Source organism: Lagenorhynchus albirostris, chromosome 9, assembly GCF_949774975.1.
Source record: "Lagenorhynchus albirostris chromosome 9, mLagAlb1.1, whole genome shotgun sequence".
In the NCBI taxonomy this organism is placed as follows: domain Eukaryota; kingdom Metazoa; phylum Chordata; class Mammalia; order Artiodactyla; family Delphinidae; genus Lagenorhynchus; species Lagenorhynchus albirostris.
Window position 1 is genome coordinate 31050980 of NC_083103.1, and position 15955 is coordinate 31066934.

At 35.7% G+C, this 15955-nt stretch overlaps 1 protein-coding gene across 1 annotated transcript in view; it reads right to left on the reverse strand.

Moving 5' to 3' along the window:
• Positions 1-518: 518 nt before the first annotated feature.
• Positions 519-15955, reverse strand: part of ANO3 (anoctamin 3) — a 414788-nt gene continuing 399351 nt past the window's right edge. The window contains 6 exon segments of the mRNA XM_060159496.1: positions 519-2345; positions 7309-7414; positions 7586-7666; positions 11481-11628; positions 12529-12681; positions 13781-13914. Of these exon segments, the coding sequence (XP_060015479.1) occupies positions 2163-2345; positions 7309-7414; positions 7586-7666; positions 11481-11628; positions 12529-12681; positions 13781-13914 (805 nt within the window). The 3' untranslated portion in view covers positions 519-2162.

A 15955-nucleotide genomic window follows, 5' to 3' on the forward strand; every position in this document is an offset into this window, starting at 1 on the left:
TATCATTATTCTTTGCTATAAGACAAATGTCTTTGTCTGTGTCCCTAATTTAGAAAGGGACATAAATGTTAGGTTCATTCATGTCTTCAACAGGCATAGAGAGTATTTATCCTCAGGCATGTGTATACATTTAACTAACAACAACAAAAAAGGAAAGGCAGATGCTACAAAAATGGAGGCGTTCAAAGCTCCTTCGCGGAGTTAGTAGAATTAGTTGCTATGAATAAGCAGATGGCAGAAACAAAACCTCTCTGGAATCTGAATGGAAGAATCCCTTGTGGCAAGGGAGTGGGAGGGAAATTTAGAGTCTGAGGTTCTTCCCCTTGTTCAGTCAGAGGGCAAGCAGGGAAGCAAATAGTTTTGACAAAAACCAATCAACCAAACAACAACTATAATCTATCAGCTTTTCCCTGGAGTGAAAGAAGGAAAGGTCAAAAAAAATTTCAGTGTTAAAATTATAAAAATAGTTTTCTAGTTAAGAGAAACTTTATACTTTTCTTGCTAGAGAAACCCTTGCATATATATTACAAAGTAGCTTTATTCCCATTGGGTTTAATCTGATCTTTATAAAATTTGGAAATAACTGTACTTTGTTAAATTGCACAAAAAATAATCACATATTTGTATGATTATGTATTCCTCATCCCATTCCCAGGGGAAGAAAACTGAGATTAGCTTTGTTTTGCAAGAAAAAGTGTCTTGATTTCTACCATATATTTTCTTAATTCAACTCTTCTCTTCTCTCCCATCCTGCTTCCATAGTTTATGCCTCCACCAGACTTTCTTTAGTTGAATGCGTCATCATTCCTACAACATCAGCCTGTGAACATTCACACTCACAGATACAGAGTTCAGAGAAACAGCAACTCCACAACAAAGCAAAAATGATGTCTTGCACAATTAATTTGACTTTGTTTCTAGTGAGTTTTCAAAAATAAATCAAACCAATCTACCAAAGAAATAATAACAGAAAACTCCCTTCAGTGATGAAAAGAAAGTAAAACTCAAAAAAATGTATGTTTTTTACAAATAATATAAATTTATATTCATGCATTGTTTTCATCAGCTCAGGAGCAAGAGTGCACATTGTTGGAAAAGCTTAAGTGTTGCAAAGCATCTGGCTTCTGTTTTCCTGAATAAATAAGCCACAATGGCGTACTGTGTAACTGGTCTCAGAGCTGCATGAATTGTAACTTGCATTCCATATTGTTCAGGTGCAAAGGTACAAGGAAAACCAACATATTTACAGCATTTCAAGTTATTCTGTGAGAGTGTTGTAATAAATCAGGGAGGTGGAAATTAAATATACTATAAAACAGCTTTCCACAGTAAAATATGGATTCATCATGTTCTAAATGATATAAGAACATGCATCCATATTCTATAACTCTGTGGCTCTATTGGCGTTTAGCAAAAAAAAAAAAAAAAAAAAATGCAGTAAAACTGAATCTGCCAGTGATAAAACAGATTAGAATGTAGCCAATGCAATAGAATATGATTTCAATGAATGGTATTCTTTTTGGAGTCTTAGATTTTTGGTTTGACTACTAACGATGTGCAACTCTTCAACTGCATAGTCAGTGTAAAGCAGCATAAATTCCCTGTGGCACAGATCCAAAATCTCACCAAGAAATAAGGGAAATTTCTATGAAACAGTAAGCTGAAGGGACATGGAGTTCAGGCAGCAAAGGTAATAATTGATTTGCCATTTCTTGTAAGTATCTCAACTCAGTCTAAGGTTCCAAAGACATCCAAAGATTAGTATGTGGGTGAGGACCACATGATACTTTAAGTCATGCCTGGCTTGTGTACATTTACATGGAAATCTGTCTCTAGAAACCTCATCATCACCCTTCCTATTACACTGCAGCTGATGGAAGGTGGAGGTTTCCAAACACACAACTCCCTGAGGCTAGTTCTGAGAATTAGATCCTGGCTTCCTGCAATGTCAATTTAACCATTTTTTTTAAGGTCATGGGTCATTTGTTTTCTTCCCTAGAAGCTTGGATATTTCAAATCCCAGAGATGGCTGTGATGCATTTCCAAGTAACATATTACACATATGTTTTGCCAGGTATGCCTTCCTCCTAGATCCCACCTAGAATTTGACGTTGCCATCATGCCCACTAATGGTATTGCCCCTGCTGGGCAACAGGTATCAACTAAGGCCATTCATGGTGAACAGGGTGACCACTTTTTCTCCGTTGTTGTTGCAAATGTTCTAGTTCAGCCTCATACATCATTTCTTGGACTAAGTACTTCTCCCGTCGTATTCGGTCATATAGATTCTTTGGTACATCTGGAATCAGGTAGGCGATGAATGACTTGATTCCAAAAACAAGGTGCTGAAAATTTAAGAGAAGAAAGTACATTTTCAACGATTCTGAAATGCTAATTATAAAACAGAAGTCATGAACAATGTTGCATTTGCCTTACAATCAAGCATCGGAACTCAGTATGTTCCATCTAGAATATTAATATTTTCAAAATTATATTGGGAATACAATTATTGCCTTTCATCACATAAGTATTCCAACAAAGACATGTTGATGTCACCTTATAAACATTGAATGAATCTGAAATTCACACCTATAAAAACCTTATATATTATGCAATACTGTTATGATATGCTTTGTTATACACAGAGAGATCACATACAGGGACAATCCTTGTTCGATAGATTATAATACACAGTGTACAAAACACACAGAATACAGTCCTGCCTGTGATGCTGGATTTGGACTCAACCCCCAGCACATACATGTTTCAGAATTTCTACTCTATTGAAAGCATATGTTATTATAACTGCTCTAAAATATCTTATCTCTATTAATTATTTATTCAATGATAAAAATAGATTTAAAAACTAAACTGATAAAAGTATTGTATTTAAAAAAAGCAGGGACAAAAATCAGAAGGTAATACACCAGTGGTTAAAAGTACAGATGCTGACTGAGACTGCCTATGTTTGAACCCTACTCTGACACTCATTAGTTGTGTAACCTTATGCAAATCACCTATGTTCTCTATGTCTCAGCTCTAAAGTGATTCTAATAATAGTGTCTCTTAAAGGTTGGTATAAAAATTAAACGAGTAAATATATTTGAAAGGAGTGCTTCACACAGTATAAGCACTACTTAAATATTATCTCCGACTATTATAAATGCATCCTATTTCTCTTTGCATGAACAATAAGTCTTTTAATTTCTCATGAAAGAAGAAAAATCTGATTGACAGACTTAGGATGATCTGTAGAAAAGAACCCATTCACCTAAAGGACTTTGCGACAGTAGTCTCTACATGGAAAGGAAGAAGGCACTTTTAACTGGGCTTGCTCTATGTGTCCCAGGACTGCATAGTATTGATAGATCATAGAAAAGCAGGTCATATTTTCCCATAGAGAAGCAGATCAAGAGCTTCTTTCCTGACCAAATATTTGATATTCACAGAAATAGCCAGCAATGTGACTCAAGAGTATAGATATAAAAATTAAAAACATTTGTTACAAATTAAATCAGTAAGAAAGAATATGCTCCAAGTCCTATACGATAGTAATAGAGAAACCTATAAACTGATTCACAGAGAGAGTTTGACATGCAAGGATGGCTTAATATTAAAACGTAGATCTATTTTTTTTAAAGCTAGAGTTTGATACCCATTTATCAAGACACTATCATAACCAATCATCTTAAACAAAAAACCTACAGCAGATATCATACTTAAAGAAAAAAATCAGAAGTATTTCCACTGAAGTTGGAAAAAAGACATGTTTGTTCACACCGCTGCTATTCAACACCATACTGAAGTTTCCAGCAACACAGTAAGGCAAACAAAAGCAATGAAACATAAACCTTGGAAGTAAACATACAAAACTTTTGTTATTTGCAGCTGGTATTATCATTTGAAAAGACAATCCCAACCAATTTAATAGACAGAATACTAGAACCAGTAAGGTACTTAAACAAGGAGGTATGCTCATCTTAGAAAGACTATTTGTATTCCGGCAAAAATCAAGCGAATCATATAATGAAGTTTAAGACAGTACTCATAGCAGCAATAAAAATATCTATAAAGTTTCTAGAAATAAAAAGGTACAAATAAGTAAGAGAATATTTAAAAATCTATTAAAGGAGATAAGAATGATTTGAATAAATTCTACATTCATTAATGAAACAGCACAGATTTTGTAAATAAGTCAAAATTTGATTTCTACAAATGTAATTCTGACCAAAGTCCTTGCTCAATATTCAGGGGAACCTGAAAAATGGCTTCTAAAATTTATATGAATGGTTAATAACTCCAAATAGCTAAGATAATTTTTTTAAATAAGAGCAAGTGTGGCAGGATGGGTGGTCACTTGCTTTATCAGATATGACATATTTAAATATTGCATTTAAACAGTGCAATAGTGATCCAGGAACAGACAAATGGAATGATAAGTCAGAATACTGAGGCCAGAGATACACACATGACTACGTAGGAACTTGGAATATTACAGAGATGGATTTACAAATCAGTGGATAGATAATAGATGATTTAGTAAATAGCAGTACAAAAATTATTTCATTATATGGAGAATAACCTTTTCCCTCAGACTCTATAAAAACTCCTGGTATTAAAGACATGTAATAGGTAAGACTGTAAAGTTAAGAGTAAAAATGTAGTAGAATATCTTTTTGAACTGGAGATAAGGAAAATGTCCTGAATAAGCTATACAAAATAAGCACAAACCGTAAAAGGAAAACAATGATGCGCTTGACTACATCAAAATTGAACATTATCTGTTTACACATAAAGTTAATAGGTTATGGACAATGAAAAGATATCTGCTGTGTATATAACTGGTGAAGATTAATATGTAGAATATATAAGGAAATCATAAAATTTGGTAACTCAACCAAAAATGGATCAAGGTTATAAATTTACAAAAAAATGAAGCCCAAATGGCTTTCTAGTACTAAAAGTGATGGTCAGTGTCATTGGTAAACAGACTAAAACAAAAAAAATTAAAGCAAAATATTACCTTACTCTTATACAACTGCAAAATGTTAGAAATTCAGATACTATGAAAAGCTGGTGAAAATCCAAGAGAATTTTGAAGAGCAATCTGTTGGTATTACATGAAACCGAGTACATGTATAAGCTAACAATTCCACACCTGAGTAAGATACTCCTTAAAAACCCTTAAATATGTTTACAAGGTAACATGCCCAAGATTCTTAATTAAAGATTTATTGAGGTAGAGAGCATTATTGTAGGTCTAAGCACCTATCCTTAGGGGAATATGGTATTTAATTTTGATGAAATATCATAAATAGACAAAAGAAATTATAAATCTCATGGATAGATGTCTCTCTAGATCTGAAAAAGTATAATGGGTAAGAGATAAAAATGAATTATTATATAATACCATTGAGGTAATTTTGGAAAAGAATACTTAAAATAATACTATATATATATATATATATACACACACATATATATTCAATATACTTATAAACAAACATATATTCAAATAAAGATGTGGAAAATCTTCCACAGAAGAAAAGACAGTGGGTGCTTTTGGAGTGGGTGGGTAATGGGGAATGAAGAGGAAAAAAAAAAAAGAAGGAATCATTGGGCTTATGCATCCATGATGGTAGGTTGCTGTTAATTGAGGCATTTGATTAAGTCTTTCTACCTGAGCTCCAAAAGAAGATGAAGAAGAAAAAAGTGTACATTTTAACACACACGATAAAAAAGACTTTTTGGAATCATTGGATTGGAAATATGCTTTAAACTCTTTTGCTACCTATAATAAAATAGAAAGTCAAACTTCATCAGGAGACATTTTTATAGGCCCATAGAGTCACTAAATAATAGAATTTAGTCCTGGATTAAACCTTATTTCATATGCAAAAAGTCTTATGTATGGCTATCTTTTTCTTTCCATAATTTTGGCCATAGGAAACATGCATTTAAAGTTTTTCCATAGACCTTAGTGAGTAGATACTCAATATATTCCAGTGCTAAGTTCTTCACTGTATCAAGCTGGTTATTTTTTAAGCAAGGCAATAATATTGTAGCTTCTCCAAAATTTCTTCACAGACTACAATCTAAAATTATTGCATGACTCTGATCATCAAAATCTGTGCACGTTTTATAAAAGTGTTCTCAGGCATAATTTATTGAATTATGCACTGTTGCTGTACAAATACAGATGATCAACTATAATTAGAGTTGATTGTTCAGAAAATAAGTCTCTCCACCCCGATGAATAAATATGGGTTCTTTTGTTAGATGATGAAAACCAACCTTACTAATTACATTTGGTTATTAGGAGGCTCAAAACTAAGGTGAAGTAGAGTTGATCTACAATGTTGTATTAGTTTCAGGTGTAAAGCAAAGTGATTCAGTTATACATACATATATATCTATTTTTTTTCAGATTCTTTTCCCTTATAAGTTATTACAAAATATAGTTCCCTGTGCTATACACTAGGTCTTTTTGGTTATCTATTTTGTATATAGTAGTGTGAATATGTTAATCCCGAACTCCTAATTTATCCCTCCCCTTTCCCCTTTGGTAACCATAAGTTTGTCTTCTATGTTAGTGAGTCTGTTTCTGTTTTGTAAATGTTTATTTGTAGCATTTTTTTAGATTCCACAAGTAAGTGACATCATATGATATTTGTCTTTCTCTGTCTGGCTTACTTCACTTAGTATGATAATCTCTAGATCCACCCGTGGATTATCCTAGATTTCTGATATAAATACTCTTTAACTTACATTATTCAGTTCTTGCTTTTTTGCATATCATAGTGGTTTCCTTGTATCTGAACCTTTTACAGGGACATACTCAAGTCCTGTTTTGGAAGTCAGTGAGAAACTGACTTCAAAAAGGCAACTAGGGACTTCCCTGGTGGTCCAGTGGTAAAGAATCCGCCTTGCAGTGCAGGTGACACTGGTTCGATCCCTGGTCAGGGAACTAAGATCCCACATACCGCGGGGCAAATGAGGCCGCACGCCGCAAATGCTGAGCTCACGCGCCTCAACTAGAGAGCCTGCGTGCCACAAATTACAGAGCCCATGTGCCCTGGAACCTGCGAGTCACAACTAGAGAGAGAAAACCTGCACACTACAACTAGAGAGAAGCCCGTGCACTGCAACGAAGAGCCCACATGCCTCAACGAAGATCCCTCGTGCCGCAGCTAAGACCCGACACAGCCAAAAATAAATAAATAAAAAATAAATCTTAAAAAAAAAGGCAACTAATATATCAGTCAGAAAAGCGTTTACCTAGAGTAATTTTATCAGCCTGTGACTAACCTCAAACACAATAATGAAGGCCAATCTAGCAGCGAGGATATGCCAGTATTGTAGGGTAAATTCATAGGGTTTGGAACTCCAAGGAGGACCTCTGTAGTCTCGGTACCTAAAATCCACAAAAACAAAGAATTTGAAGAACAAAGACCAAAATGTGGAGGCCCCAAATGTTCTTAATTTGCCAAAACTCCAAAATGACAGTTTAAATGGACGCATTAGCATGAGGAGACGGAATGGTGAAAGCAAAAAGAAAAGATAACTATAATTTATAAGTAAATACCTGCAATAACCAGATTTTCCCATGCCAAGCTCACTCAGGTCAAAGAAGGATAGGCTATTGTTGACATATCCTGTTAAACAACTGGGAGAAAAGAAAAGAAAGCATGTGTGATTCAGAGATTCATGAATTTCTAGTCCAATTCCTTCATTACCAATGACAAGATTTAATAAGTGCCATTATGCCTTTCATTATAATTATAAACTCGTAGCAACTCAGCTCTCTGATTCTATTCTCTGACTCGCATTACATCTGTGATTATGCCTTAATGAGACAGACTCTTGCCTGCCATTTCCCTCCAATAGTTTCTATTTTGCCTTATCACTTGGCTTATGTTTTATTAAGTGTTTACTATGCACTAGGCATTGTGGTAATTACTTCCTATGCATTGAAACTGAATAAATATATATAAACATGTAACACGATTTGGATAATTAACATCAAACAGCCAACTGATAAACATGTTTATTTGTAATTTATTAACTTACTCAATACATATTTATGGAGGACCGATGATTTGTTAGAACAATTCTGGATGCTTGGTATTCAACAGAAAACAAAAAAAGCAAAATTCCCTACTCTGGTGGTTAGGTATTAAACTGTGATCAGGGTTAAGTTTTACAATAGCCTTAGAACATGTATAGTATTATTATCTTCACCACACAGATAGAAGAACTACGATTTACAGAGACTAAATGACTTTCTGTAGGCCTATAATTGTCAAAATTTCTGGTCTCAGATACCCTTTACATTTAAAAAAGCTTTGAGGATCTCAAGGAGCTTTTTGCATAGGGGAATATCTATTGATATTTACCGCATTAGAAATTGAAATAGAAATTTATGTTCATTCATTTAAAATAACTATCACATCCATTCAAATAATATGAATAACACATTTGAAAAATAGTTATATACTTCAAAAGAAAAAAACACAGCGAGAAGAATGACACTGATTTACATGTTTGCAAACACCTTAATGCCTGCCTTAATAGAAGACAGCTGGATACTCAAACCTGCATTAAATCTATTGCAATATGTTGCTTTGGTTGAAGGGTAAGTAGAAAATCTGGCCTCATGCAGACAAGTAGGTGGAAGAAGGACGACTATTTTAATATCATTTCAGATAAATGTCAATATTTTTCTTTGATATTATACCAAAGCTCTACCTATGGTCATTTCTTAAAGTTTAGTTGTAAGGTGGAATCTTCGTGTAACTGAACTTTCATATGCATCGTTCCATATGGATTTTGCATTAAAATCCATAGGTCTATCTTGTACTTTGAATTTGTCATTTATCCATGCAAGATTTTGTAACATCAAATTGGGGCCATTTGGAGAACATGTGTTCCCTGAATTATACAGATCTTCCAAATGTTGATATATTTTTACTATAGACCATGAAAAAGCACAATTGTTAATATCGTCACTGACTTTTATCGGAAAAAAAAAAACCCTATAAGTATGGGGAAGCTTTAAAGCTCAACAAATATTGTCAATTATTTTCCTTAAAATGACAAGCTAGTTTTGTGCATTCTGTAAAAGAGTGTTTGCTAATTCCCAAGTCTGAATACTCATAGCTTGTCTGACAATTTTATTTCATGTTAAAAAAAAAAGTTTCTTTAGTTTGCAACTCCAAAAGTTTGCACTTTTCTTTGACACGCTCATCACACTTTAGGATGTAGCAGAAGTGCTTTATGTGCACTCTGCATTTTGTCAAACAGAATATTGAGAAGACATTTATTCAAGGGTGGAGGTTTGGTTAAAATGAATAATTATTACTGCTTCATCAAAGACATTCTGAAATTTCTTACTGGCCTTTTAAAAATGGTGAATGTAGAGTGGTGAGAAATAGAATCATTACTAGTATTTTTTGGTGCCACTGCCTTGAGTGATGCAAAGCCACCAGAAAATTTTAGCCCACTGCTTTTGTACCATCTGTGCATATGTCAATGTGGTGAAAAAAGCAAATAGTATCTTAGTATTATTATGAAAATAGTATTGACCTCATGGACCCTGAAGGAGATATGCAGGCCATGGGTTGAGAACCACTGCCCAGAACATAGAGTTGTTAGAGACTGGATTCAAGTGCCCATTTATCTTATTCTAAACCCTAAATTTTAATTACAGGACCACACTGACTTCAACTTCACTCCCCTCCCTGGCCATCCTAGACCTCATAACTTATCATTTCAGCTTGCCAGTATCATCCTCTCCATTGCCACCTTGTCTTTTTGCCCCCTTGCTCTGAAAATTTCCAATCTGAATGAATTTACTCCAGTTTAGCTGCTAAACGTACCTGGAGAAAATTAATACCAGGAAGCCCCTACAAATGTGTGGTTTCAAACTCACAAGTCCTCCACATCTCTTCTTGAAATGATTCTACATCCCTAGTCACTGCTAATGGAGAAGGAGTCAGGTGCTACCTATGTGAAAAGTCAGTACCTGGAATGTGAACAGAGCTTATACCTATCCAATCTCACTTTCACCTGCCACTAGGTGGCACTAAAGACACTAACAAATAATGCCCGTAAGGAAGAGGGCTGCCAAGCGAGCCTACATATTTTAAACCATTAAAATCTGCTTCTAGGCCATTTTGAATAAAGAAAAAAGAGACTTTTGGGTTTTTCACTATGAATACTAAAAACCAATTTATATCTGTTTAGTGTTTTACAGTTCATAAAATGTTACCTCAGGCACCATTTCTTAAACATAGGTCCAGATTGATGATGTGCCTTTTAGTAGAAGGCAAAGTTAGCACTTAAATCTTGGGAGTTTGACTTCAAGTTAAAATCTCTTGACAAGACTCCAATATATAAAAGAAAATCTCCTGCCTTTATTACCTCTCTTTGAAAAATTGAGACGTACGTTTGTGTTCAGAAAGGCACTGCAGTGTTCTGAGACAAATGAGTTCATCTGCAGGACTAAGGGCTGAATTCATCCTAAACCGGGGCACACGTCCCGCATCTAGATAAGATGCATGCCCAGGGCTGCTCCTGAAGGAAGGAGGAGACACAGCTTCTCCTATCACTACTTTATTTCCTATCACTACTTCCACACCTAAGGCTAACCTCCAGCTAAAAACTCCGGTTTCTCTCTGTCTCCAAGTCCAGGGCTCCCTTGCATTCTTCAAGTTGTCAAGAAGGAAAGATCTGAAAAACTCATATCCCCTAAGGCAGTGTTCTAAACTGGGTGATTTTGTCCCCCAGGGACCATTTGGCAATGTCTGGAGACATTTCTGGTTGTCACAAGTTGGGGAGCAGGGAGGTTGCTTTTGGTATCCACTGGGTAGAGGCCAAGGTTGCTGCTAAACATCCTTTGGCACAGGACACCCCTCCTCCTCAAAAACAGAATTATCTGGTCTATAATGTCAATAGTGCAGAGGTTGAGAAACCCTGTTCTCAAGTGTTGATTTAAATTTTAACAAAAAAGAAAAAGGAGACAGGTCTAGGGTATCATTTTCTGCATGCTTAAAACCTCTAGCAGTAAATCCCTTTAGAAAAATCTCTAGTCACATAGCTGAGAGTTTCTTCATATTCTGTATATCCCCACAAACTAGCTTAATTCCCTTCAGTAATTTAACTAGTATAGGCCTCAATTTCCCATCTATATAGACAAACTATTGCACTGGATTCTTTCAAAGGTCTCTTCTAGTCCTAAATTTAACTTCTAAATACATTAAAATGTTTTTAACACCGGTGATGCATTTATACAGAAAATCATAGACTCTAAAATTATTTGCTGTAAAAAACACTGCTGCCCTTTTTATCCCACTTGATTCCATCTAATAAACACATAAACACAATGATCAGAAACATTACCCTTAATGGTCACAGAACAAAGCTTGCCAATAAGTTCCCATTTTAATTACAAGAAAAAAATGTGTACATTTCAACCTTACCTTTCACTATATTCAAACTGACTGGCACAGGGGCCATATTTGTATTCATAGACAAAACGTGGGATGTAATCAGATGTAATAGCAATTACAAACGCATTGGTAATCACAGCCAATATACCAATTCCTTCAAGAATTCCATACCAGATACCTAGCAGGAGAAAGATTAAAGATAGTGAGTAAAAAGAAAAAAAGTTAAAACCCTTTAATCAACCTTAATTTGGAAAAAGTGTTTTAGTTATGTTGGAACCACGGCTCTGTCCATTATTTACTTTCTTAGGATGGTATGTGTCTCACTACAGATATTACAGCTATTGAATACTTTTCCATAGAGGGGAGGTAGTCATCATGTAGAGAGATTTGAAAATTAAAATATCGTTAGGAACTGGTTCATGTCTGTACCAATGAGATATAGACACAGCAGCTTAAGATTCTTCGAAGCCTATGTATAGAACTTGATGAGGTACTCAAACCTATAAAAATAAAGTTCTACTTCATTGTGTGAACTCTGAAATATCTGTATTTACTATGGGTTCTGCCTTTATCTTTGTCAGCTACCTTTTTAATGTAAAACTATGAAAAAGTAAAACTAGTTTAGTGTCAAGACCTGAAAATCACTAGTGAACATTTTCTACTTCTTAAGAGGCCAATCTGGCATCATATAGATACACAAAAAAGCTTTTGAAATTGTATATAGTATCAATAGACTATTGATTATAGTCAAAACTGATGTTTCAAATAGGATTAAAGTTAACTTTAAAAAATAATGGAATGAAAAAAAAATAATGGAATGAAAAAATAAGCTCTGGAAAGGGATATATGAGATCCTTTTCAGTTACAAATAAGTTTATGAAATAGCATGTTCAGTATGAACTTACCCTCAACTAAGAGTTATAACTAAATTTACTCTCATTTCATTCTTTGGTTAACGAAAACAGTTTTGTTATGGCTGGAAGAGAGCTCCAGCAATAGAAACCCACGTTGTGCTAAGTAAGATCAAGCCACCACTTGGCCTTAGCAATGCAAAAATCATGTAGTTGCTGAATCTTACCTATGTCAGTTGCTCTGGCTGGCAAAGGCCTCCGCCACTGGGTGACAAATTTGTACGCATCCAGCCTGATTTCAATGATATTGTTTAACAAAGCCAAAAGAGGGGCCAGAGGAAAAGCCGCAACAAAGATGGTGGTAAAACCAAACTGCAAAACTGTAAAGGAAGAGGGTTAGAAAATTGGTAATACAAACAGTATCATTTATTGAGTGCTTTCTTTGTTCCATATTAGGCATCTTTACATAGATTGCCTTTAATCCTTCCAACATCCCTACAAAGTAAACATGCTTATCCCACTTTACAGTTGAGAAAAATGTAGCTCATACATGTTAAGTAAACTGGCTAAAGGGTAGATAGATGAAAAATGTTAAAAACTGCATTCAAACTCAGATCTCAATAGATTGAAAGTCTATGAGACTTTCACCTCTATGCCATGCAGCATGAAGGAAGAAAAACGTCAGAGAAGGGCTTGAAGAAACATGCTTAGTCCTAGAAAGGAAGCAAGAGACCTAATCTTGTCCTCTCTTTTTATAGATGAGAAAACTGAGGGCCAGAGAACAAAAGCAAATGTCAAAACAACATGCAGTGATCTTAACAGCTGGAATGGGAATCATTATTTTTGTAATATAAATAAGTAAGCTTCCTGAAGACTCAAGACTCAGACTGGGTCTGCGCAAATGTTTACTATGAGAAAGAATTATTGCTTTATTTGGTTGGGCTGATACATTTCTCAACATAGGAGTGGGTTTTGCTTTATTTTGTTCCTTTAAAATATTTGCTCAAAAGGTATGTGCTTTCATTTTGGTCAAATGTTATGGTTGACAGGACAAAATGCATAAGCCTTCCAAGGGTACTGCTTTAATATCTTCTCTAGCTCTGTTGAGATAAAGGTACAAATGTGTTTTAGAATGCTTGGGGGCTTCCCTGGTGGCACAGTAGTTGAGAGCCCTCCTGCCGATGCAGGGGACACGGGTTCGTGCCCTGGTCCGGGATGATCCCATATGCCGCGGAGTGGCTGGGCCCGTGAGCCATGGCCGCTGAGCCTGCGCGTCCGGAGCCTGTGCTCCGCAACGGGAGAGGCCACAGCAGTGAGAGGCCCGTGTACCGCAAAAATAAAACAAAAAAAAACAGCACAGTTAGAATGCTTGGGATTGGAAAGGAGAGAGACGGTTTTCTCTCTTGAATCAGAGCCTGAGTGAAGTAGAAAAAACGTATCAAGAGGGTCAAATAGCTTTGCAGAAGGTTCTTTCCATACCCATTTCTAAGTACTCATCCATCAGTCCGTGAATATTCATGGGCTGTAGATTCCAATCATTTTCCCACTGCGGTATGGAAGCATCTTGTATTCCCCGCTTGATTTTATGTCGTGACCACCAGTTCTGGATCAACCTGCATAAAGGCAAAGGCCTTTTAAGCTCGTATTTAAGCACCTGGTAAACAATTTATAGTGTATTAAGAAAAAAGAAACTCCAACTACCTTGGGACTACACTAAGCATGCCTGAGAATTGGGGGGGTCTTTGCATGGTCTCAACTTTAAATTTAGCAAGGAAGAAGAGGCCTCCGACTTCCTAGACCCTACAAACATCTACATAGTTATCAAAGAGTTGATCCTCCCATATACTATAGGTGCTTCCTAATATTGATTAGACAAATACTCATTTCTGTGATTCCTTCCCCTACCCTACCTATATAAATACCTAAACTCTTATGCTGCCTGTGGTGATTGGATCTGAGCCCTTCCTTCCAAATCTTCTGGGCTGTGCTCTCTGAACATGAGTAAAATCATGTTTCACATTAGATAACTGAGCCCTACCTAGAGTTTCAAGAGATGTAGTTTCTATTCCTCACCCTACAATGCATTAGCTGTGTGGCTTTTAGCAAGTCACTTCACTTCTCTGAGTTTATAACTATGAAGGATTCAAGAGATTACACTCTGCTCCTATAGTGAACAATAATTTACAGGTAATGAATCTGTGTCTCAGTCCCTTTATCAGACTTGGAAAGGAAGTAGCAACACTCTTTCCCTAACCCAGGGGCGGTCTTGAAATTATATGACTCAGAAATATCCTGGTATGCAAATATTGTAGACTTCTGGGTAATGAATTATCTTAAGAGTTAGATAAAAATGATCTCTAGGATAAGGTGAATCTCACAGGACCCAATGAACAGTACCCAACTCTCAGTCTTAATTAATCATGGACGTAGAGCTTCAGTGGGGGTTGGAAGAACCACCATAGTTAGATCAAAACGTCAGGTAGCACTTCAATGTGTGCTCCATGGAGGTTGCCTCTGGAGCCTCGTGAAGATGAAAAAGGGAGTTGGGAATGGAAGGCCTGCTTGCTTATATCCTATTTATTTCAGTCTGCTTAAGATTTTACTTGAGGAAAGAGAATTGTGCTTTAAAAGTTTAAAAAAAAAAAAAAACAGAGCTTTTTAAAAAAAAAAAAAAAAAGTCATTGCTTTAGGGACTGGTTCACTCCTGCTAGAGTTTCTTCAGCAAGGCCTTTGTCCAGCTGTTGGGAAAACCCCACCAGGATGTCATTTGCCATGGTAGCCTTGGGATTTGATATACAAAATCCAGGCTCACCTCTTGGGCAAGGCCATGGCGAAAATGTGATGTCCAAAGTGCATGGTATGTACAGAAGTACACAGACAATAATAACAACAAGAATCATTCTTAATATTACAATGACTACTACACCATCTTGACTGTGCTTATGAAGTATCGACACTATCTCAGATCCTGTGCTAGGCACTTGATACCTGATTTACTCAAATATTTTCAAATTATGTTCCTCAAACTTTATGTTTCAAAGAGGTAAGCCAAAGATAGAAAGGAATACGAAAAACGGACTGGGCTTCCCAAACCTCCATGCCTATTCTCCTTTCATTTAGCAGAGATTCATTTTAATCTGTTTTGACTATTGAGGATTTGTGTAAACATCTCTTCACAAAAAGCTTCTGTCATTTATTGATGAAGGTTTAAATACCATTGGGTCATCTCATTTAATCTTTATAAATCCCTTATTTTATAAATTAAAAAAAATGTCTCAGAGAGGTTAAGTAAATTATAAGCATCTTTAGCAAGAGGCAGAAAAGGAATTTGTACCAGGCCTCCACAATTTCCCAGTCCGATGCACTGGGTTAATATCACCTCTCCAACCCCCAGGTCTCTGCTCAGGAATATCCTGATGCTACTTAAGGGCCAAGGAGGAGAAAGAAACATGGTATAATTTGATGACTGAGCCTAAGTTATTTATATCATTAATCAACTAACCAGTTCTTTCCCCATAGTAAGGAAATTCCTCAAAATTATAATATTTTTAAATAAATTAGGCCTCAATACTTCCATACCACAATGTTTTAAATACACTCTATTTCACTGTATTCTAAAGGATAATATATTTTAACAGATGTAAAAGTGGGCAT